General features: G+C 35.1%; 2 protein-coding genes across 2 annotated transcripts; both read right to left on the reverse strand.

The window, feature by feature from the left end:
• Positions 1–206: 206 nt before the first annotated feature.
• Positions 207–4,087, reverse strand: LOC128546574 (E3 ubiquitin-protein ligase TRIM71-like). The gene is made up of 2 exons (XM_053517389.1): positions 3,714–4,087; positions 207–2,944 (listed from the first exon to the last, which is right to left on the reverse strand). Exons 1-2 carry the CDS (start codon positions 4,037–4,039, stop codon positions 1,621–1,623), a joined length of 1,650 nt encoding a protein of 549 aa, XP_053373364.1. The 5' UTR covers positions 4,040–4,087; the 3' UTR covers positions 207–1,620.
• A 16,428-nt stretch (positions 4,088–20,515) lies between these two features.
• On the reverse strand, positions 20,516–25,444 carry LOC123532976 (E3 ubiquitin-protein ligase TRIM33-like). Its single transcript, XM_053517390.1, has 2 exons — positions 24,922–25,444; positions 20,516–22,323 (listed from the first exon to the last, which is right to left on the reverse strand). The coding sequence occupies exons 1-2, from the start codon at positions 25,245–25,247 to the stop codon at positions 21,786–21,788; spliced, it is 864 nt and encodes a 287-aa protein (XP_053373365.1). The 5' UTR covers positions 25,248–25,444; the 3' UTR covers positions 20,516–21,785.
• Positions 25,445–26,570: the final 1,126 nt, after the last annotated feature.

The raw sequence follows: 26,570 nt of genomic DNA on the forward strand, positions 1-26,570 counted from the left end.
AAGTTTCCTTTCATATCCGATCGATGATAATAGGAAGTCATCCATCTGGTTAACTGAATGTCATTTCTTCTACTTGGGTGCTTCCCTGAGTCTAACATAACCAGAGGGTCACCTTTGGTCTTTCTTTACTGGCAGAATCTGGAAAGCTGCCATATGATGTACGGTGTAATGTTTAACCCAGCAACAACAACAACAACAAAAACGCAAACAGGTGTGCCAATTTATTTAAAAGCAATTTAAAAAACATAGAGATTTGAATTTCCTTGATCCGAATGGCTGCGATATATATTATGTAAAGCAGTTTTGAGTGCGTTTATCATGAAAAGAGTGTTATATAAATCTGGTATAATAATAATGCTAATACAAATAATATGATATATACAGTGTCCCTATAATATACAAAAATAAGAGGAGTTAAGCATATGGCGGCACTTTTTGAAATGAGAACAAAAGTTTTGATTACAAATATTAAGTTCTATTATTGTTTTACTTCTCAGTCTTAGATATAAAATTTCACCTGACCATTAATGCTGATACTAAGCCGCAGGATGTTGCTAATTTAAAAGATTTCCATGAAATTCATCTACCTATACAGATATTGAATAACCTGTTCAGAGTCCCAGAATAATGAGATACAGACATGTCCGACTAGCTTAGCATAGCTCTATCTGAATGGACAGTCTGGTTTAATGACTTGCCCAATGTATAGCACCAACACACAAAGACATCACTCTTTGGAAGAACAATTACAGACCTAACTTTAAAAGCATCTCAGATATTTTCAGTGCCTGGTCTGGGATTCGACACCCTGACTGCTGGAATGTATCAATTATGTTGCCACTAGACCACTGGGCAAAAATAACGTCAGTGGTAGCTTTCTGCGGCAAGAGAAAAAGTAGGTTGTAGGAGGTGCATTTATGCAAGACTAGATCTACCACAAAGAACTTGCATATCGGATTACTGCTGAGACAATTTTTTTCATAAAGCGGTTTGGTTCTTTGTTATTCATTTACTAATCCCTAAGGTGTGGTTCTGTGGCATTCAGTTACTGATGTCTTTATTGATACACAATCATGTGATAAAATGCCGAGTTTACGGTCACTGGGTGTGGCCACCATACTGGGCAGTCAGATCTCGCTTGAGGATCCATGCTGGAATTTTCCAATACTCTTTCTGCAACGTTGTATGTAATATACAGTTAGACAGTCACTTCACACAATAGGGGTGCATACCCTCATGAACAGATTCAATCAAATTGAGTCTACATTTATTTTAATTGGTTGTGTTATATACTTTCAAAGGATCTTACAGGCTTTTTGTCATAACCTCGAACTATATATCGCAACACATTTCCATTTTCCAAAGACTTACACACATCTTTATTATAATGCACCATGTCCATTCGGAAGGATGGTGGTATTCGAAGAATATCCACATGCAAACATTTCTCTTAGCACAAAATTTTTGTTGTCTGTAACTAACCTTTATCTCAGTTTGTGCTATCAACTATAAAAATGGGTTTGTTATATTTATCCATGGAAGCGTAAACATTTGTGCTGGAAAGGAACAAGTAGCTATACTTGTACAGAGTCCAGAAAACCAGATGTAAACCCTCATCCTTTAATCTACATCTTCCAACTCAAAAATCTGCACGACGTCCTTTTGGAAATTCGGAACATACAAACGCCCAGTGCTGCAGTTGAAACACAGAGCCATTGGTCCTGATAAACCGTCTTTGATGATAACTTTTTCAAATGCCCCGTTTTCATCCAGAAGGATGACGTTCTTTGAAGAATATCCACATGCTAATACTTTCCCGTTATCTGCTTCTGTTAATCCATGAGCATACTTTATATCATTTGAAACTACATGCTGAATATTTCCATCAATATCAAGACTGATGACACCCAATCTTATATCATTCACAAAAATACGTCTGTTATACCTACACACAGAAACGTTGAAGATACTTTTAAACATTGATTTCCCTGACGAGTCTCGGCTAATTGTTTTTAATATAGCGCCATTTGTAGTGCATATGTAAAGACAGGTGCCATCGGCTATGTAAAATTTCTCGTCATGGAATGATATTCCCTGGCAGCTGAACTCTACTCGTATAAATCTCTCTGGAGAAAGTTCATGATTAACTTTCACAACAAGGACTTTTTTCTCATCTGGAAGACAAACAGCTGCTTCGTTGTTATCCATGCAACATACTTCCCATGACTTCGAACTCAGTTTGTAATGGTGTATAACATTCAATGCAGTACCATCAATAAGTTTTAAGGTGCAGTTGTCTCGATCAGAGAAAATGACAGATCCATCAGCAAGAATACATGAACCATATATCGCACAAGACGAGGAATCTGAGCTTAGTTTGATGTTGAATTCACCATTACGCACAAAACTATATGACAAACATTTCACTTTTCCTAGGCAAAGTTTTTTTGCCATGAGCGATTCACATTGTGGATTAAGTAAGAACTTAACTCGTCTGCCAAGTTTGATCATCTCGGCGTTTCTACATAGTTTTTCAGCAGACGAAACGCTCTTTCCTCCGAATATCATAGAAACAAAAGCTTGCGACTCGTTTTGGATGATAGAATCGATGTCTGCTCTCGTTGATCCGACATTTTTCACTTCTTTTTGTACATTGTCGGTGTTCTTCTGTAACTCTTCATTTAATTTCGTGTATCTTTTTTCTATCATATCAATCGCATCTTTTTCTGCTTCCTTTATCCTCTCTTCAAGACTCTTTGTAAACCTTTTTGCTGTATCTATTTCTTTCAATTTATTGTCCTGTAGATCAGTACATTCTCTGTTGAAGGATTTGAGAAAATCCTGTAATTTTGTTTCAACATTTGTAATACGCTGTAGAAATTCTGGCACAACATTTTTTCTTGTTTTCACAAATTCCGGTACGTAGAATACATCTTGACAGGTCCTGAAGACAAAATAAAGTCAAAGAATATAACATTACTTGGAAAAGGTCAAAGAATATAATAATGTAACATTACTTGGAACTAGTAAAATTCAAGATCATTTATGTGGTATGGAGAAATATGTCAAAGGCATACTGAACTAATGACCCGTTGATACCTTACGCAATTAAAACATCTTTATCAGAAAATGTACTGATTAAAACCCATCCTTCGATATTCAATTTGTGTTTTTTCGGTCATATGAACGACGGTGTCTACTCGTAGCAGAGATCACAACCGCTGCTTTACTGGACTACCTCACGCACTTAAAGCGGGCTCTCTACCACTTAGTCTAGTCTACCGAGGCGGTCAATTTAATTTGAAGATTTTGTATCTCTAAAACTAAATTATTGCTGGTTACAGACAGTACAGTATGTTCTGCGCAGTGCATTATTTCTGCGGAGTATAGAAATACAGAACGCTGTAGAATATATCAGGCAAAGCTAGAATAGGATTTTTAAATCGTAGCTTTTACAGTCTTGAATTCTGTCCCGTTAGACCTTAATAATATGTATTAAAGAAATAGATAATATAAGAACAAATAAATAATTTGCTACTGTATCCATATTTAATTCAGTAACATAAATCATCATTTTGTTGAGCTAAAAAAGCATTAGATATGTTTGTACACTGTTACCGGACGCGAAAATAGACTTTCGATTTTCAGATACCAAAATCTTTTCTTCAAAATAAAAATAATTCTACCACCAACCCTAGTTTCATGCACAGTACCTGTGATCGACAGCCATACATGTGTAACATTCGACAATGTGATGACTCTGACAATACATATCAACAGGCTTGTAGCTATGTCTCTCACACCGCTCCGTAGGTACCATCGGCAGTTTTCCTTCCTGACCGACTTCTTTATCCACTATTTTATGTCCTTTTAGTGCGGGAACAGATTTGTGAATATTAACACAATCTGAGCAGTAGTAATCATGACAGTCCACGCAATATTTCGCGGCATTTACAGTTTTATTTTGCTCCTTACACATCGAACAAACATAATCGAATACTTCGTCCGAGGTGTCTGCAGAAAAACCTCCTGTCGCCATTTTGGATATCAAGTTGTCGAAATATTGAACGATTTACACCGGCACTCTCGTAATAACCTGGTAGTAATTAATCTTTTTAGTTTTTAGAATATTCCCAAATAAACAAAGGAAATAAAGTAGCAAATAAACAAAAGACAGATATATACTTTCAAGGTAATCTTAACATGTTACCTTGACCTGATTTAAATTTTTCAAAACCGCTATTTCAGTAGGAAGTCTATCTTTCAATCAATACCGGTGTCAGGGTTTTACAATAGAGTTGCGTCGCTCTTGCATAAGCCGCCATTCTTGCATTAACCACGTAAAAAGATATACAGCGTAAATCGTTAATTTTGATGTGTTTTGCGAATGGGAGATATTTGCCTAATTTAAGTTACAATTAAGTTTTCATAAAACAATACCACGAAAAGAACATGGACATGTGTCGCAATCATATTCACGTACACAGTAATATTAGAAAGAAAAAAAAGCCACATGCATGACAAAAACAAAATTGCATTTTTTGTTTAGACATTGACTACATTACCCTTAAAAATACTGTATACACAAGGACTGCGCAACTTTATTATTTTGTTAGCTCTTCTGTTCTCTGATATTTCTTAAGTATTAATGATAGCAAAATGATGCATTTTTATATACATGTATGATTATAGATTGGCTGCGAATGCATTTATTGCATTTCAGGCAGCAACAAAATTTGAATTTAAACTTTGCATTGTGTATTATAAAAATGATGATTATTGTACACTTGTTGAGGAATGTGTTGCAAAAAAGAAATCGATCTGCTCAAGGACTGTTTCATCACTTCAGTCGGAAATTTTGCAAATGAAACAGAAAAAAGCCGCCGAAGAGATAGATCGTATATCTGAAATTAAAGGATTACATTCTTCTATTGATGACCTCAAACATGAGCTTAATAAATATGTTGCCAAGGAAGAATCTTCAATTTCTGATGAAAGAATACGTTGCAAATCTGAACAATTGAAACAGAACAGACATATTCACTCTTTACAGACTTTCATGTTAGGGACTACTGTAGATACCTTGCAAAAAGGTGTTAATGACTGTTACAGTAAAATTTACAGTACTCGGGTTCAAAGTTCAAGCACAGAAAATGCATATGGATCATCTGGAAAAGATCATTTTGCTCGACCAGAACTAGACGTTCATTTGAAAAATTCACTGGAGGCAAGCTCTGTGAACTCTTCTCAGATAACTCCGGATCTGAGTTGTGAACAGACACGCGTGCCGGAAATGGCACAACAATTAAACTCACCCACTAACGACCAAACCTATGCAGACGTTACACGTAATTCTCCTCAACTGTTACACACTAAACAGGGTGAACATTCTACGTCTCGAACCGCATACCCAATAAACAAAACCAAAATATTCAATGGCGCAATAATGCTCGCAGAGAACCGCAGAAACGTGACGTTAACTTTCATATTATCAATAAAGAGCTAGCAGCCTCAAAAGACAATAAGCTTTGTGAATTTCAGGTTCATTATAATCGTTACAGGCCAGACGAAGACACTAGTTATCAAGATTATGGTGATGAATCGAACTGTGAGGAGGACTGAACAGTATGTGAGAAAAAGACCTAAGCGATTCTATGTTGGTGGTTTTGGTCCTAAAATAACGGAAACAAAAATAGCAAATTACATAAGAAGACATGGCCCTAAAGTTACTAAAGTAACCATTTTCAGAAAAGCACGATTTGGATATGTGGTAATACGTGTGAACGTAGAAGATGACGAAAATGCTGACAATATGGTAGAGGAACAATTTTGGCCGCGTGGTATTACATGTAGACCATGGCTTTCATATGGTTCGTACCGTGGTCGTTTCAGTAGAAATGAAACATACGGTGCAGGGAGAAACCGGAATATATCGAAGAACTATAGGACAGATGATTGGTTTCAAAGAGGGTTCAACAGTGACAATAGATATGAAGGGTTAGATATTGACATTGACGATTAAAAGTGAACTAACATGCTGCAAATGTATATACACGATAAATTAAAAGTTGCCACGTGGAATTCGACAGGTGTTACGTCGAGTTCAAGCTATCTTAGTAACTTTCTTGAACAAAATCGTATACATATATGTGGTTTAGCTGAACATATGCTTTATCCATATGACCTTGACTTTTTGAATTGTATAAACAGTAATTTTGAGAGTTTAGCTATAGCAGACCCTGACCTTAGTATTATTGGAAATAGAAGGGTAGGAAAAGGCGGGATCGCCATATTGTGGAATAAAATTCTGAATGAAAAAGTTGCACCCATAGATATACAATCTAGATACATTATAGGCATTGAAGTCTGTGTTTCATCAGGTCAATATTTGTATATTTTTCAAATTTATCTGCCATGCAAAACCATTCTGTAGAGACATTTAAAAATAGTTTGGATGATGCTGAAAATGTTATATGTAGGTTTATCGATAAAGGTACCATCTAGGTAATGGGAGATTACAATACTGAACTCCCCTGCAGGCAACAACATTCCTTTCATTTCGATAATTGGGGGCAGTTGCTAGTTGATCTTATGATCAGGAATCAGCTCATTGCTATCGAAGGATCAGATTTATGCTTTGGGGCGATGTTTAGTAATGTACCTTACAACAGCAGTCGCGAGACGCTAATTGATCATATGTTAGTTCAGTCAAATAGTCTTTATTATTTTGATTGATGTACTGTTTTGGATGATGACTGTTTAAATGTTTCCACACATCGTCCGATAGTATGCACTTTGAATTTTCCGTTGAAGTCGAGCATGCATGATATGTCTGCTAAGTCGAATATTATTAACTGGAAAAATGTAAAACCAGATATACAAGAAAGGTATCGTAGTAATCTAGATGGAAATTCTCATCTAGTTAGTATGTTGCATACTGAAATCAAAACAAAGAATGATATAGACATTTTTTATCAAAATATTGTGGAAATAGTGCAATCTGTGTCGGATAAGTGCATACCAAAACCAATATTTAAACCTTTTATTAAACCATACTGGAATGATGAACTCTCTCGACTTCACAAATATATGGTTAGTAAAAGGCAATTTTGGATAAATGAAAATAGACCAAGAGGCACTAATTGTACAAGTTACGCAAATTACAAATCGGCAAAAAGAGAGTTCCGATATATTCACAGAATACTAGTAAGTGAATACATAGAAAAGTTCGAGCATGAGATAGATACCGCTGCAGAAGTAGACAGCAACGAGTTTTGGAAACTGATTAACAAAAAAACGAAAATCAAAGAAAAACGAATCTGTGTTTGAAATGGATTTCGATGGTGAAACATACTATGAACCAAAAGACATCAACTCGGGGTAGAAAAACTATTTTGAAAAGCTATACAAACCCACTCAAAGTGAAAACTTTAACTCGAAGTACCTAATGAATTGTAGCACAGAACTTAACACCATAATTGACTCAACTAATTCAGCAACATTTGAAAAGATAAAGATAGACGAAGAATTAATCAGAAACCAATTAAAGACGTGTAAAATGGAAAAGCGTGTGGGTATGATCGGATTAATTACGAGCATATCAAATATGGCGGAAATATTTTACTATAACTTTACCAGAGCATGTCAGACATAGCCTTAAAAGAGGCGTTATCACTACTTTATACAAAGGTTCAAATAAGAATAAACGGAATCCGGAGAGTTATCGTGCTATATCATTATGCTCTACTGTACTCAAATTATATGAAAAATGTATACTGCATATTATAAACAATGACAATACAGTGACAGTAAATGCTATGCAAGGTGGTTTTCAGAGACAATTTAGTTGCACGATGACGTCGTTTTTACTAAGAGAAAGTATATATTTTTCAAAGGAAAATAATGCAAAATTGTTTTCATGCTTTCTGGACGCAAAACAGGCTTTTGACCGAGTATCTCATCCTGTTTTAATGCTGAAACTTTATAGAACCGGAATAAACAGACAGATATTTAGAATAATTATAGAAATGTTTCGGAACGTACAAAGCTGTGTTAGAACACAAGGACATACATCAGAATGGTTCCAGATACTACAGTGAACCAGGCAGGGTCAATGTATCAGTCCGTTTCTGTACCTAGTCTTCATAGACGGTCTTATCAACAAAATTGAAAACGCCAGTCGATGTTTTAGAATTAACAATGTCAGCTATGGGTGTCCCACTTCTGCCGACGACATGGTTTTGACGTCACTCAGCAAGGCGGATTGGACAGTTTAATGAATCTGTGTTACGAAAACTCTACTAATGAACAATATTTATACAATGCAAATAAAAGTAACGTAATAGTTTTTAATGAACCTGCTAAATATTACCAAAAAACTTCTAGAAAATGGAAATTAGGTCCTGATAACGTTCTTGAAACAGACAGTTATGTACACTTAGGTGTTAAATGTAACAAGCATATGTGTCTGAACGAAAATATTAAAGAGGCCTGTACGAAGCTGCGAAAAACGTACTTCAGCCTTGCAGACTGTGGTGTGCATAACTCTGGAATACATCCGATATCGGCGAAACATTTGTATGAAACCATAGTGCTACCAAGGGCTCTTTTTGGCTGCGAGCTTTGGTCCAGCCTGTCAGAAACACAAATTAATTCACTTGAAATTGTTCACAGACAGTGTGTTAAGTCTATGCAGTCTACCGCGACTTACCAGAACAGATATCTCCTTGAGTTTCATCGGTATCTTTTCTATTGAACATGAAATCGACAAAAGAAAACTGCTCTTTTTTGGTCAGTTGTGCAACCTAGGTGGAGAAAAGCGAGTGAAACATATGTTTGACATGCGTTTGAGATGCTTTATGGAGCACCCTAGTAAAACATTAGGATTTATACCAGATGCCTACAGAATATTCGGAAAATATAACTTGGTATGTTTCTTTCAAAATTATTTCTATCATGGAGTGTTTCCATCAAATACTGAGTGGAAAAGAACTGTTAAGAGAACCATTATTAACCAAGCAAATTACGAATACATAACCAGGCTGACGAACGACGTCACATTATTTCAATTCTTAAGCATTCAGTCTGAAATTGCACCATGTAATGCCTGGCGGTTTAGCCAACTGTACCGTGAGTATTTACCGTACTGTCGGACGGTGGTGTTTGCGTTGTCAGATATTTGCTAAAGATTGCATCAGAATATGCCCACAATGTCAATGTCTGTCACGATCAGTTGTACACCATGTGATGTTATTTTGCCCCTTTAAAGACACTTACAGACATCAGATGTGGAAAAGAATACATACATTATAAGGTAGAGAAAAATACTTCTCTTTCTGTTCATTAAACTACAAAGAGCAACTTATTGAGCTACTGTCGGGGTTTCCAACCCTTAATATTGAAGATGAAAAAAGAGTATCCCTTTTTAAAACTGTTGCTAAGTCAACCCATTATTTGTCACTTCCGCTTCTTAGAATTATAATGTGATAAACATCTGAAAAGCCAAATTGACAGATTATGTGCAGAATCAAAATGGAAGGTCAACATGCTGTATATTGTTGTTATATCACTTCCTATATAATTGCACATTTGAAATTGTATATATTATGTATATAAAGAATACTGTTAATATGTGTTTATAACTGGCTGTAAATGTTTAACTTGTGTATATATTACATTTGCATTGTCTGTAAATATTATATGCTCTTCTACATGGAGGAAATAAAATAAAGAATATCTATCTATCTATCTGTTAAAATCACTATACTATCATGCATACAACCAGGTATTTTCAGCCCGCCCGCGTATCTCTGTAAGGAGGCGCAATCTACGGATCGCGAGGTTGTGAGTTTGATCCCCGGGCGAGGCGTATGTTCTCCATGACGATTATATAATAGACATTCTGTTAGGAGTCGTTTTGTCCTCCTCTAAATCGTAAAATTTGACAGTTACTTGTGGGGGAAAGGTTAATACTGGTAGAGAATCCAGAAACACTAGTTAGGTTGATTGCCCGCCGTTACACGACTGAAATACTGCTGGGAAAAAAACGGCGCTCACCTTAAACCAAACAAACAAAAAAAACCCAAGCATTTGAATTTTAGAAAAAGATAATAATAACTTAAGAATTTATTAACTACAACAAAATAATTTTTTCAGGTTCCTTATTATAGATATGATGATTCCATTTTTTCGTGTAAACTTGAATTGGACGCCTCCATATATTATGTGAAAGATAACATTCCATCGCTTTTCTTGAAAATCGCCCCAATTTTTATAACGAAAATTGTTACAGGACTCATACCTTTACACACAAAATATAATGAAAGAAATAAATACTTTATACAAAATTCATCTTCCTTTGTAAGTACGGTATGCTTCTCCAGCAAAGAAATGATTTCAATACTGGTGATAAATCATTTTACAAAATTATTGAAGTCATTTTGTCCAGTTCAATAGGAACATTTTAGAAGAAAAACTGATAGGTTGGTCACATTATACGCGTATTCAATGTATTATACTAAACGAAACAGAACAGACATGCATTATTTCATCCAAAGAAAATGTACACGTTTTCTTTGATTTCCTTTTATTTTTGTAGACTGGTTTGAAAATAAATGTAAATTTACAATATGAATGTGCAGATGCCTTCAGAGGTACAAAGAGTAAATTAATTCTAGACTTACTATTTAGTGTTCCGTGTCTGTTTACTTTTGATATTATAATAGTTAATTAAGATGGTAATCATCATGACTCTTCCTTTCGTTAATTTCTACTGTTGGTAAGGCATTAATTATATGTTATGTCCTTGTAACAGAGTAGTACAGTTTAAGCACTATCATCCATCGAAACTTTTATATTTTTTTTTCTTAAATTTCAGCACGATATTTTTGTTTCAACTAATAGTCCTTTTTGCCATTGTTTATACACTCTCTCTCTTTTTGAAAACACAAGTTGAAATCGATCAGATCGTATCAATTTTCTGATCTGACGCTTGGTTTCAGACAGGATGTCCGTGATAGCATTTTGAAAACTAAGTACGTATCTTGACCACTCAGATGTATTAAAACCAGAAACTATAAAAACCTCGAAGTATTGAAATTATAAAATCACGTTTAATTGTTCATCCGACATTTTCATGATAACTGATAAAGATAATGTTTAAACAAACAAAATGAAAAACACATGGTATTTCAGTTGTCATTTAAAGATATACGAAAACGCGAAAACAACTTCATGCAAGATAAGAAGAGCAGGAACAAGAGGTTTGTAATTTAAAAGGATAGATCTATAATTAGCAAATACAATTCAATATGTCAAGCTAAGACGCTCATGTCTTGTATAGTGAGACTTTCTTCCTAATATGTAGCTAAGAAGTCCCTCGGGTTTCTGAATATGTTATAATAAGAAAAATATACGTTATCCCTATATTAAAATCATACATATCATGGTAATGAAATTTGATATTTTATAAAATTCTCAGTTAGCTAGATCTATTGAACATTAGTAATGTTATGACATCCATAGAACCAGTTTTGTACTTAAATCTTAAACAATTGATATCTTCATAGGTTTTACTGTAGCTCTTCTAAGGAAAGTAGCATGCTGGTATGGACCTCTACCATTTTTGTTAAAATGGTTTGTGTTGGCCCCTGTTAGGGGCTGCCAGAGCTAAAAACAGATAAACCTTTAAACAAATTCTTTTCATGAACTGATTGTTGGATCTTCATCAAACATGGTCTGTAGCATCCTTATAAGGCCTACTAAATTTTTTTGTACAAATGGGGACACTTGGTCTAGTTTTAGGGCCCGCTAAAGCTAAATAGACATATTATTAAACAAGTTTACCACATGATGGATCTTCATCAAGCTTGGTCTGTAGCATCCTTATAAGGCCTACTAAAATGCTTGTACAAGTGGGGACACTTGGTCTAGCTTTAGGGTCCGCTAAAGCTAAAAAAGTAATATTATTAAACAAGTCTACAACATGATGGATCTTCATCAAACATGGACTGTAGCATCCTTTTAAGGCCTACTAAAATGTTTGTACAAGTGGGGAAACTTGGACTAGTTTAAGGGCCCGCTAAAGCTAAAAATAGACATATTATTAAACAAGTTTACCAAATGATGGATCTTCATCAAGCTTGGTCCGTAGCATCATTATTTAAAAGTCCTCTACCAACTTGAAGTTTATTAATCAACTTTTTCCCATGAAACACCTAATGGATCTTTATCAGTCTTGGTCTGTAGCATTATTATAAAGTCATCTCCAAAGTTTATTCAAATTGGGGGCACTTGGTCCCTTTTTGGGGCCACACGAGCGAATAATAGAAATACAGTTATATGACTTCTTTCCATAAATGGCACGTTAGATCCTCCTCAAACTTTGTCTGTAGCATCATTATAAGTACCTCTTCCAAACTTTTTAAATGTCAGTCCTTTAAAGGTGCTGCTAAGGATAAAGAAACAACTTCTTCTCATGAACCGGTCGATGGATCTTCATCAAACTTGGTCTGTAGTAATTATGTCTTGCCCCCACTGGGGGAGACATACTTTTTTGCCCTGTCCGTCCATCCATCCGTCTGTCCACCGGTCACACTTCATTTCCAATCAATAACTGGAGAACCATTTGACTTAGAACCTTCAAACTTCTTCATAGGGTGGCAGGGTTTATGAAGTAGACGACCACTATTGTTTTTGAGATCACTGTGTCAGAGGTCAAGGTTACAGGGGGCTGAACATAGAAAACTCTTTTCAATCAGTAACTTGAGAACCACTTGACCCAGAATGTTGAAACTTAATAGGATGATTGGACATGCAGAGTAGATGACCTCTACTGATTTTGGAGTCACTTGATCAAAGGTCAAGGTCACAGGGGCCTGAACATAGAAAACCGTTTCCAATTCATAACTTGAGAACCACTAGGCCCAAAATGTTGAAACTTAGTAGGATGATTGGACATGCCAAGTAGATGATTCCTATTGCAGCTGACCATCAGTGTCTCTTTGACTTTTGCTCCTGTCCCCTATTGACTTCTTGCATATACGACTGTGCATTAGGGGAGACATGCGCTTTTTTACAAAAGCATCTTCAAGTATTATGAGGTTCTCTCATTATTTTATTCAAATGGGGATGATTGACCCCTTTATGGTCCACTTGAACTAAAAATATAAATACATTTAAATGACTATTTCTCATGAACTGATAAATGGATCTTCATCAAACTTGGTCTGTAGCATCATTACTGTAGGCTTACTTATTGTAGCGGTGTACTAATAACAGCGCTTTTAGCGCTATCGCACATGCGCTAATTCATGTCCGCGCATTAATTTGTCCAAGCATTTTCATGTACATTTTCATTTGATGATGTTTTCTTCGAACTTTGGCAAATAAATACTCTTGAGAGTTTGCACTAGTTACACTGCTTGCTAATATTTTAATGTCCGTATGATATTACTGTTTATTGTTCATATTATTATTTTAAATATATGATCATGCAAAATAAAATATTTAAGCTTGTAGTTTGTGTTTTTTTCTCATTTGATCAAGTTGTTATCGATTTCTGTATCACCTTCGGGCATGTCCGTTGTTGCAGTCGCTCGTTTACGGAAAAGTGTGCACGTTTGTATTAAGACACAATGCATTAGGACAAAGGGGATTCAATGATTAAAATGTGTGACAATCTCGTTTTATTTCAGCAATTGTAACTAGTATACAGAATATAAAAGACACAGATTATTATAATTAAATACAATAAGACAATACAGTGTACGCTGACACGACAAAACGCCGACGCGACAAAAGCTCGACAAAAAACATCGACACAAACATCGACAAACATCGACAAAACATCGACACATAATTTATTTACAGTTTTTCTTCATATTCAGGGGTTAAATTACCTTGAAAATTTTACACATATCTGAAAGGTTCGGTCTAAATCTTCACAGTCAATATTAAGACTCGAACATTTACGGTTAATATTCAGTTAATGGGTGGTGGTATTAAAATGTGCAGTTGTGAAAATTGTTGTCAGGTACTGACCAAACTTACACAGCTGACACAAAATTTAATACCAGTTCGATTAAGTGCAACACTGATATCTTTTATGTGACAACAACTCAATTTTGATGACAAAGAGCTTAGTTTGGACATACTAGGACATGCTAGACAAGTTTCGTGTCAAATAATATCATTCTATGTCACAGATAACAGCTCATTTCTGCATTTCTGTATGTTCATATTCGTAAGATAATGTCTGTAATTTAGTCAATAATGAAAAAAGTTAGCAATATGGTTTAAATTCATTCAAATTAATTGAAGTATGACAAAAAATGATATACGTTCCATTACTCTGCAAAATTAAAGACATTATTTCGGTAAGGTTTAAGATACTGGCAAAACAACAAAACGTCTATTTAGCGGATTATATATGTCAGTATCGACTCAAGTTATGCGATTTCCTTTGATCATAGCAAACTTTATATATAAATAAATTGGTTTTCATTGTACCGTTAAAACCGATGTATTTGTCATTCATAAGTTGTTGAACTGTATACATTTAGTAATTATGAACAAAAGCTTAAATCAATAAAACAGAGATAATTTGACTACCCTGTTTACAATACTATCGCTTTTAACTATTTGATTATTTAGAAGGAAACATTAGCCTAAGAGTTATTGTTATAAATCAACGCCATAACCGATTTTTTTACGAGTTGTCAAAAACCACCGAATACTTACTGTAGTTAAACTATAGAATTTCACTAACGCCGCGCCACATTGTCTCAAACGTCGTTAATTTTGATCATCATATCATGATGGATAGATAGCCTTCAAGTAACTTATAAGAAATTTGGACCTTGTTATGGCGTAATAACACCTGTTTTTATCTCCTAGGAAGGTATTCATTTCATAATAATCGGCGCAATCTTTTTTCAAGTGCAGTTATATATATATAACGTTTTAGTTTTGTTTTTTGCCTTCCCTTATTGTTCTTTGATAGCTTGTTTAGCGCAAAGTTTGCAATGTTTTTATTTCAGTCCACGAACGAACACGAATCTCACAGGTAAAAACTTTTAGCAGATGTAATTCAGTTAGTGTACTTATTAAAATATTATGTATTCAGAAAAGATCGTCCATGTATTTTGATGTTTATGATCAATTTAATCCAAAAATATATAATGCACATTTAAAAAACTAATATTTGCTCATGTTTGGTTATTTATGATGGTACAGGCCTGAAACAGATCGCGTGTAAAATATTACAATATTAACGTGCTTATTGCCACTATGATTTACTTTCAGAGTAAGTTCTTGTTTTCTTTTTCAGTTTGTTTATTAGATATTGGTAATTCTAAGGGCTTCTATGATGGTGTAGCGTTTTGTTCCTCGGGCATCTTCGGTATTTGATGGTTCCCCGATGGTTACAGCTCGACCTGAATATTCTTATATGACACATCGCCAATACGTTTTTACTACTTTATCCTTACGACTTCTGTCCTTATTAAAAATATATCCATCAAACACAAGTGGTAGCTTTCCTTTTTGTGAAGTAACGAACTCCATCACTCTGTTTATACATGTATTCAATTATATTCATTCTATTGTGACGATAAAGAAAGTCAATACTTGGAGCATTTCATCGTTCGATTATACATGCTCTTAGACTAATTCTACAAGAACGTAAATACTTATAAATTATAATCGTATGATCAAAATTATGAATTAATAATTATGATCATAAAATTATTTTCGGTCAATTTATTGTAAAGATGTTCAATACTCGGATCATTTAGGGCATTTAGAGCACGTAAATGCATATGAATGATAATCGTATGATCAAAATACTGATCGTATGATAATCGTATGATCAAAATTATTTTCGACCATAAATGCGACAAAACGCCGACACGACACTATGCGACATATCGATCTTTTGTCGCATCGATAAATTGTCGCGTCGGTGTTTTGTCTTGTGGATGTTTTGTCGTGTTGATGTCTTGTCTGTCAATATTTTGTCATAGACCCATTATACTTTATATACTGTACGTAAACATAAAGCCACATCACAGTTGAAAGTATCATTGAAAAATATAAAAAAATGATACAAGTATCATCACGGCACACTATCGTAAAGTCATATTTGGTACATGTTCAGGTTGTATAGGGTCGACAGTCAGATTCGTATTACAATAATTACAGCAGAAACACATTACATAAAAATTGCCGACGGTTAAGTTTATTTCCGAAAATCTTCGTGAATCTCCGTAAATCTTCGAGAGCCTAATCTCGGACAGCGCTAAAATTAGAAAATAGCGGTCTCGCGAGAGCGCTAATTCACGTCCACGCATTAATTAGATATTTCACCAAAAATTGTGTTTGCGCTAAATTTTTGCCGCGCTAATAAATGTACGCCTACAGTATAAGGTCCTCTCCAATATATATTTAAATGGAGGATGCTTGGCCACTAAAGCTAAAAATAGTGGAATGTCTTTAAATGACTTTTTCTCATAAACTTCTAGATAGATCTTCATCAAACTTGATTTGTAGCATCATTATATTAAGGTCCTTAACTGAGGGCATTTGGCACCTTTTAAACCTGCTAGAACTATAAATTGAAATAGCTTTTAACAAGTTATTCCCAAGATCTGTTAGATGGATCTTTGTCAAACTTGGTCTGCAGCATCATCCAAAGTTGTTCAAATGGGCATTTGGCTCCTTTTAGGGACCACTATAGCTTAAAATAGAAATACCGTTAAACAACTTCGTTTCATGAAGCAATTCATGGATAATCACCAAACTTGTGTAACATTAAGGTCTTCTGCCAATTTTGTTCAAATGGAGATGCTTGGTCGCATGTACGGACCACTAGAGCTAAAGATTGAAATACTTTTAAATGACAGCTTCTCATGAAACGCTGATTGGATCTTCATTGAAGTTAGTCTGTAACATCCCTCTAAGGCCCTCTCCCAAACTTGTTCAAATAGGGTCACATGGCCCCTTTTAATGGCCTCTAGTGCTATTAGTAGAAAAACCTGTCACGAATCACTTGTTCAAATGGTTCTCTTTTTTTGGGACACCAGAGCTAAAAATAGAAAAAAGTAATAAATATTATATTGAAAAATAAATAAGTAGAGAATAATTAAGTAAAATCATCCTTAGATAGACCTGTCTCAATTTTGTCAGAATTTCCTAAAATAGACCTGTTTCAAGTTTGTCAGAATCATTCCTAGGTAGATCTGTCTCCAGTTTATAAGAATCATCCTTAGATAACCCTGTTGCCTGTTTGTTAGAATTGTCTTTAGACAGACCAGTAAAAAGTTTGTCAGAATCATCCCTTGATAGACCTGTCTCAAGTGTGTCAGAATAATTCTGAGATGGACCTGTTTCAGATTTGCCAGATTCATGCTTAGATAGACCTGTCTCGAGTTTGTCAGAATTGTCTTAGTAGACCAGCATTAAGTGTGTCAGAAACATCATAAGATATAGCTGTCCCAAGTTTGTTAGAATTGTTTGTGGATAGATCTGTCTCAAGTTTGTTAAAATCACCCTTAGATTGACCAGTCTCAAGTTTGTTAAAATCATCCTTAGATATATTTGTGTGAAGTTTGTCAGAATCATCTTTAGGCAGACTTGTCTCAGGTGTGTTCAAATGGTTTTGTTGTTACTGCACTTGTCTTTATAGACATTTACCAAACTCAAACAAACTCAAATTTTCCTGGTCAGGAGAGTGACATAGGGTCAACAGGGTCCTCTTGCTTTGTTTATTGTTAAGTCTAGAGGATAGGTTTTGACATTTTAAAAAAAAAATAAACAGGTTTTTGTTGTAGGAAATGGTGATATACTTACATATGAAGATTACAGTCTGCACAGGGAACAGTCTGCCATCAGTGGAGTCATGCTCGCTAGGTAAATAAATGTAAAAAACCCTCTTGAACCTAAATCACAGATTGTCATTACAGTCCACTACCTTATTAAGAGAACCAAATCACAGATTGTCATTACAGTACACTACCTTAATAAGAGAACCAAATCACAGATTGTCATTCCAGTCCACTACCCTAATAAGAGGACCAAATCACAGATTGCCAATACAGTCCACTACCTTAATAAGAGAACCAAATCACAGATTGCCAATACAGTCCACTACCTTAATAAGTGAACCAAATCACAGATTGTCATTACAGTCCACTACCTTAATAAGAGAACCAAATCACAGATTGTCATTACAGTCCACTACCTTAATAAGAGAAACAAATCACAGATTGTCATTACAGTCCACTACCTTAATAAGAGAAACAAATCACAGATTGTCATTACAGTCCACTACCTTAATAAGAGAACCAAATCACAGATTGTCAATACAGTCCGCTACATTAATAAGAGAAACAGATCACAGATTGTCGTTACAGTTCACTACCTAAATAAGAGAAACAAATCACAGATTGTCATTACCGTCGTCTACCTTGATAAGAGAAACAAATCACAGATTGTCATTACAGTCCACTACCTTAATAAGAGAAACAAATCACAGATTGTCATTACAGTCCACTACCTTAATAAGAGAAACAAATCACAGATTGTCATTACAGTCCACTACCTTAATAAAAGAAATAGATTTGATTAGGATCCTGGTTTTTGAGAATGTTTTCATCAATAGTATAAGGTGGACAAATATCAGACAGCTATGTGTTTTGTTGTAGGGGAGCTTTAATAAAGCCTTGGTTATTCACTGAGATTAAAGAGCAGAGGCACTGGGATATATCATCAACAGAGAGATTTGATATGCTTCGGGATTATGTCAACTTTGGAATGGACAACTGGGGGTCTGATCAACAGGGAGTAGAAATCACAAGACGATTTTTGTTGGAGTGGCTGTCTTTTCTATACAGGTGAGAATCTGGTGGTAGGTTAGCTGTATAGTTGTGTGAAATTTGTTTGAAATGAGTTGACTGTATGGAAATTACTTAAAAGAAGTTGTTTGCCTGTTGCTTGAAAGGAGTTGTTTGAAAGGAGTTGTGAGGAAGTTGTCTGCAAGTTGTGTGGAAGTTGCTTGAAAGGAGTTGTATGGAATTTCTTTGAAAAGCATTGTTTGGAAGTTGTTTGAAGAGTTGTGTGGAAGATGTCTGAAAGGGGTTGTGTGGAAGATGCTTAAAATAAGTTTTGTGGAAGTTGTTCAGAAGTTGTGTGGAAGTTGACCGAAAGGAGTTGTGTAGATTCCATATTTTAGGTTGGTGTAAAGGAGTTGTAAAGCAGACAGCAACAACTGCAGAACCAATCGCACCAGTCCTATGTATGCAATAGGTCCCGATGCTGAAAGGGCAGGGTAAATTTGACAGTTCAGGATCGTTATTTTTGGCAGTTGTGACAACACATTTGTTGACATTTTCATTTCCTCTTCACATGACAAGAAAATGTGAAAATAACTCTGAAGGATATTTTTATGCAGGTATATTCCAGTGGGAATCTTAGAATGTGTACCCCAGCAGATCAATGAGAGGCCGCCATTCTATAAGGGTAGAGATGAAATGGAGACTCTAATGGCTAGTCCAAGTTGTGGAGACTGGGTCAAAATTAGGTATGCTATGTTACTTATACTATATATTAAGGATAGGGCAGCATTTTTTGTCATTCCATCTGCCTGTCATTCAGTCCAACAGTTTTGTGTCCGTCTTGACTGTGCCATCCATCAAGGGGTTCAAGAATTACTTTGCACTAATGTACCATATAATGATACCACATGTCTTGCACAATTCCTAGACCGTAGCTCAGAGATCAAGGTCACGCTTGGAGGTCAGATGTTAACAGGGGTGTTTGGTTTGACGTTTTGAAATTTGGGTCACCCGGGATCAAAATGGGTCACCCGGGATCAAAAACTAGGTCACTAGGTCAAATCAAGAGAAAACCTTGTGTATGCGATAGAGGCTGTATTTTTCATTTTATCTTCATGAATTTTGGTCAGAATGATTACCTTGATGAAATCTAGGCCGATTTCGAAAACGGGTTATCTGAGGTTAAAACCTAGGTCACTAGGTCAAATCAAAGAAAAGCCTTGTGTATGCGATAGAGGCTGTAATTTTCAATTGATCTTCATGAATTTTGGTCAGAATGATTGTCTTGATAAAATCTAGGTCAAGTATGAATATCAGTCATCAGAGTTTAAAAACTAGGTCACTAGGTTAAATCAAATGAAAACCTTGTGTATGCAATAGTGGCTGCATTTTACACCGGATCTTTATGAAATTTAATCAGATTGTTTGTCTATATGAAATCTAGAGGGAATTTGAATATGGATCATTTAGGGTAAAAAACTAGGTCCCCCGATCAAATTAAAGAAAAACCTTGTGTTCGCAATAGGGGCTGCATTTTACACTGGATATTCATAAAGTTTAGTCAAAATAATTGCCTTGACAAAATCTAGGTCACGTTAGAATATGGGTTATCTGTGGTCAAAAACTAGGTCACTAGGTCAAATCAAAGAAAAATTTTGTGTATGCAATAGAGACTTTATTTTTCAATTAATCTTTATGAAATTTGGTCAGAATGCTAGCTTTGATAAAATTAAGGTCAAATTTGAATATGGGTTATCTGGGGTCAAAAACTAGGTCGCTAGGATATATCAAAGAAAATCGTTTTGTATGCGATAGACGCTGTATTTTTCAATTGAGGTTGATGAAATTTAGTCAGAATGATTGCCTTGATCAAATCTAGGTAAAATTCGAATGTAGGTTATCTTAGCTCAAAAACTAGGTCACTAGGTCAAATTGAAGAAAATGCTTGTTTACACTTAAGAGACCACATTTTTGATCTAATCTTAATGAAAACTGGTCAGAATATTTGTTTCTATAAAATCACTATGTCAAACATGTTTACACTGTTATTGTGTGTTTCTCAGGTGAGCGACCTAGGGCCATCTTGGCCCTCTTGTTTATTTATCCATAGAAACGTAAATTTTTGTGCTGGAAAGGAATCCAGGAAGTCGGATGTAAGAACTCATTCCTTAATCTATATCCTCCATCTCAAAACACTGCACAGTGTCTATATGGATATTAGGAACATATAAACGTCCAGTGCTGCGACTGAAACACAGAGCCATTGGTCCTGATAAACCGTCTTTGATGACATCTTTTTCAAATTCACCGTTTTCGTCCAGAAGAATGACGTTCTTTGATGAATGTCCACATGCTAATACTTTCCAATTATCTGCTTCTGTTAATCCACGAGCCCACTCTATCTCATTTGAAACTACATGCTGAATATTTCCATCCATGTCGAGACTGATGACACCCTTATCTTTATCATTCACAAAAATACGTTTGTTATACCTACACACAGAAACGTTGTAGATATATGAAAACATTGATTTCCCTGACGAGTCTCGGCTAATAGTTTTTAATATAGCGCCATCTTTAGTGCATATGTACAAGCAAGTGCTATCGGATATGTAAAATATCTCGTCATGGAATGATATTCCCTGACATCTGAACTCCACAGGTATAAATCTCTCTGGAGAAAGCTCACGGTTAACTTTCACAACAAGAACTTTTTTCTCATCTGGAAGACAAACAGCTGCTTCGTTGTTATCCATGCAACATACTTCCCATGGCTTCGAACTCAGTTTGTAATGGTGTATAACATTCAAAGCAGTACCATCAAAAAGTTTTAAGGTAGAGTTACCTCGATCAGAGAAAAGTATAGACCCATCAGCAAGAATACACGAACCATATATTACACAAGGCGAGGAATCTGAACTTAGTTTGATGTTGAATTCACCACTACGCTCAAAACTAAAAGGCAAACATCTCATTTTTCCTAGGCAATTTTTTTTTTGCCAAGAGCGATTCACATTGTTGATTAAGTAAGAACTTAACTCGTTTGCCAAGTTTGATCATCTCGGCGTCTCTACACAGTTTTTCAGCAGACGAAACGCTCTTTTCTCCGAATATCATAGAAACAAAAGCTTGCGACTCGTTTTGGAAAGCAGAATCGATGACTGCCGTCGTTGATCCAACATTTTTCACTTCTTTTTGTACATTGTCGGTGTTCTTCTGTAACTCTTCATTTAATTCCGTGTATCTTTTCTCTATCAAATCAATCGCATCCTTTTTTGCTTCCTTTATCCTCTCTTCAAAACTCTTTGTAAACCTTTTTACTGTTTCTATTTCTTCCAATTTATTGTCGTGTAGATCAGTACATTCTCTGTTGAAGGATTTAAGAAAATCTTGTAATTTTGTTTCAACGTTTGTAATACGCTGTAGAAATTCTGGCACAACATTTTTTCTTGTTTTCACAACTTCCGGTACGTAGAATACATCTTGACAGGTCCTGATTACAAAAAAAGGTCAAAGAATATAACATTACTTGGAAAAGGTCAAATTTATTGTCATATAAGTGTTATTAATAGATATGTCAAAGACATACTGAACTAATAACACGTTGATACCTTACTCTATGAAAACATCTATAATCAGACAATGCATTGATTAAAACGCTGCTTTGAATATTCAAGTAGAGTGTATGTGTGTTCGGGTTTAGCGTCTTTTTTAATCATTTTTCAGTCATATCTACTTGTAACAGATCACAGTGCCAAACTTTATACCACTGTTTCACTGAATTACCTCCCGCACTCGAAAAGGGCGCTCTACCACTGACTAAGCTACCGAGGCGGTCAACTTATTTCAAAGATTATGAATACCTCTAATATATCTAGATAACTAATTTATTGCTGGGTACAGTATGTTCTGCGCATTACAGAAATGCAGACCGCTCTGTCCTGCGCATTATAACTCAAGCAGTGCTACTCGACTATTCACTAAAAGTGACTGGGATATTTAACCTTTAGCTTGCTAAAATGGACTGGTCCATCATTCTATCTTGGCAATACCATTTATTATTTGAGAGGATGCTCACTGACTGAATAGCCAACAATGCAGACCATGATCAGCCTGCACATCTTGGTTTGCACTGGTCACAAAGGCAAAAACACTTGCAGCCAGCAGACTAACAGTTACGTTGTTACTTTCGTTACTTTCACAATCTAGAAGGAACAAAATTTTAGAAGTTTATAGAAGAATAGGAAGAATGAATATTGCAATTATAAGGTTATCACATGTTCATATTTCTTAGACTAGTTAGCATTATAAGAAAATTCATTAAAGCAATGGAAGTATAAACAGTATCACTGCTCCACAAAGGAAACATTTACCGGTGTAATAAATTAGGTAATTGTCTCGAATATGTCATAAATTTCCAATTATTGCGTTTGAAACGAAAAAACTAGCAAAGCAAAACTGAAAATTAGATAATTATGGATATTGTATAAAATATTAAATTTAATGATGTTTATAAAGTTTCAGTTATAGAAGTGAATTCCGTATTTGGTTTGCTGTGATAGTCTGTTTGAGTATAGGTGATTATAAACCTGTTTGTTTGGACCTCTGTCAGTAGGACATATTCAAAGGAGCTGTGTCCGAAAATGTACAACTGAAATCTTATTCCAACAGCAGTGAAAAACTTGGTGCTAAGATGAAGCGGGCAATCAAAAACAAGGGACATGTCATATTATGGAATTTCCCCGAGTTCAGTGTTACTGGTGTGTTCTGTGTAACTGCCAAGAATACGTTTTTTCTTAAACAAATATTTACTATGTTTAACTTGTGTTAATCAAAGAATTATGTAACGTGCACTTTGTCCAAATGGAACAGCGTTTCTTGTATGACTGTACTTATATTTCCTGACTTATGCCCCGTTTTAAATTAATAAGTAAAACATAAAAAGTAGAAACTATTTTCAATGTGATTAGGTCGTATATTTATAAAAAAAAGTAATCACTGAGTCTGTAAAATTGCTTTAGTCACACCGCAAATTATCATCCAAACAGAAGTAGCCTACTGAACGAGGATTACATGCAACTTGGCAGGAAACTTTATAAAACATACATCATTATCTTGTCGGTGTAGTTTATCTCAATGTGGTATTAAAATGTAATAATGAATAGTTTACTTGTCAAATACTTTTGTTGTTAAAATCCTAAGCACGTGTTACACGAGCAGCGTTGCCGCACACGTTTGCGGTGCATGTTAATGAACTGTGCCATTTCCACAGAATTATAATAGCAAAAAATGTGTTCTTTCATGGACTCCACTGCAATGTTAAACAAATTTGCTTTTTTTTGTCTGATGTCCGAAAAAGTATCCAGTTCATTTCCATACTTCTGTTTTATACTGTGTACTGTCTGTGTTTAATGCTTTATAGAGGAATTTATGAGTTGTCTTCATCTTTTAGAATTATTGAATTATTAAGCCTAAATTATATTTCTATACTGGTACATGTAACATGACAAACGAAGAGCTCGGAAAATATATCGATTTCCATAAACAACTACATATCCTCCTTCGGGTCAACGGTTAGAGACCAATTTCTCTACCGCCCTCTTGCTAGTTAATGGCTCACACTTCCTTGTGTTCTGGGAACATGTCCTATATTGTTGACAGTTTTTTTAAGTTATGTATTAACAGTAACATATTTTTCCGGGTTTGCAGGTTGTTTTCTCAATACAACATTCTGAGATTATTTAAAGTTTAAGAATTGTGTCCCACCAGATCTTAATAGTAAGTATTAAATACATATATCAAATTTTCAATTTGCTACTGTATCTGTATTCTGCTATCCACATTTTATAACACTGAGTGAGCTCAAAATTTCAGCGTCAGTGATGTCTATAGATTATTCCTGTACGTGACCATCAGAAAACAAAAATAGCATCAGTTCAGTAATGCAAGCCAGAACTACTTTTTGTTTACGTTTAAAGTCATACGCTTACCAATCGCGACATCTGGAGGAAAAAGCCTTTCTATTTTCAAATATTAAAATCTTTTCTTTAAGATAAAAATAAACCACCATCTCTAGTTACATGCACATTACCTGTGATCGACAGTCATACATGTGTCACATCCGACAATGTGATGACTCTGACAATACATATCAACAGGCTTGAAGCTATGTCTCTCACACCGCTCCGTAGGTACCATTGGCAGGTTTCCTTCCTGACCGACTTCTTTATCCAGTATTTTATGTCCTTTAAGTGCGGGAACGGTTTTGTGAATATCAACACAATCTGAGCAGTAGTAATCATGACAGTCCACACAATATTTCGCGGCATTTACATTTTTATTTTGCTCCTTACAAATCGAACAAACATGATCTAATATTTCGTCCGAGGTATCTGCAGAAACACCTCCTGTCGCCATTTTGGTTATCAAGCAGTCCAGACATTAAACGATTTACACCGACTCTCGTAAAAACCTGGTTATAATCAATTTCTATTTTCATATGTTCGATTGTATTTGTCCAAAGTCCAAAGTCCAATGTGCCTTTTAGAATACCGGTATTCCCAAGAAAACAAAGACAATGATAACATCAGATAAACAAAAGGCAGATATGTACTTTCAAGTGCATGTTTAACATGTAACCTTGGCCTGATTTCAATTTTTAAAAACGCTATTTCAGTATATTGTCTATCTTTCAATCAATACCGGTATGGGTAGTAAACGTCAGGGTTTTTACAATAGAGTTACGCCATTCTTGCATTAGCAACGTAATAAGATATACAGTGTAAATGGTTGAAAAAATTGCGAATGGGAGATTTCAGCCAAACTTAAGTTATACACAAGTTTTAAACAATACTACGAAAAGAACATAGACCTCTGTCGCAGTCATATTCACGTATACAGTAATATTAGAAATAAAACAAAAGCCGCACGTGTGACAAAACAAAATTGCATTTTTTGGTTTTGTTTAGACATTGACTACATTACTCTTTAAAATATTGATTTCCTCTGCTATACTATTACTTTACACAATTAAATCTCAAATGAAAAGAAGTACTAAGTATTCCTTTTTTCAACTCTGTATATAAAAACTGCGCAACTTCAATAGTTTGTTAGTATTTTTTCTGTTCTCAAAGATGTCTTTATTGCCGCAGTTATCTTAAAGATCATAAAAATTCTGAGTTCATAAGCGGCAATCAAGATGATTTTGTAAATGTTGTAATCTTATAATCTAGTGAAATGCACATGCACAGTAACTGTATTAAAATTAAGTCATTAAAAATTAATTTTAACTTTGAACCCAAGATACATTTCTCCTAATTCAAGAACCTTAAATCTGGTGTTACATGCATATATAACAAGCATTTATTTTGCCAAATACCTTGTGGTTATGTGTGGCCATTAATGTACAAGCGTCTGCTCAGGTAGTTTCCAGAAAGAGAAGGGTTCTTTCTGTAAGACTGTGTAACAGTTACTAGATACCGTTCTTATGAACTGCTAGCTTGCAAATATAAAACGTCACAATTGAAAACGTTTCGGCTATCGGAATGTTTTGCAATTGTGATGCCTTTCCTTGTACATTTTGAATGGTATCATACTAGTAACTCTCACACAGTACAGAGTGACCTGATACATCGATGTAAACCAGAAATGGTTCTTGCACTTCTTCTATGCAGCTTAAGTAATAATTAATAATTCTAAAGCCTTGGCTATCAAAAATTGGGTCGAACGTGTACTGTTTTA

The sequence above is a fragment of the Mercenaria mercenaria genome, chromosome 11 (genome assembly GCF_021730395.1).
Source record: "Mercenaria mercenaria strain notata chromosome 11, MADL_Memer_1, whole genome shotgun sequence".
Taxonomy (NCBI): domain Eukaryota; kingdom Metazoa; phylum Mollusca; class Bivalvia; order Venerida; family Veneridae; genus Mercenaria; species Mercenaria mercenaria.

Bases quoted from the DNA above. Each gene is read 5' to 3' on its own strand.
- LOC128546574 (XM_053517389.1), bottom strand. From the start codon at position 4,039: ATGGCGACAGGAGGTTTTTCTGCAGACACCTCGGACGAAGTATTCGAT. The intron at 2,945-3,713 runs GTACTGTGCATG...TTTTGTCTTCAG, and splicing joins TGTATGGCTGTCGATCACAG to GACCTGTCAAGATGTATTCT.
- LOC123532976 (XM_053517390.1), bottom strand. From the start codon at position 25,247: ATGGCGACAGGAGGTGTTTCTGCAGATACCTCGGACGAAATATTAGAT. The intron at 22,324-24,921 runs GTAATGTGCATG...TTTTGTAATCAG, and splicing joins TGTATGACTGTCGATCACAG to GACCTGTCAAGATGTATTCT.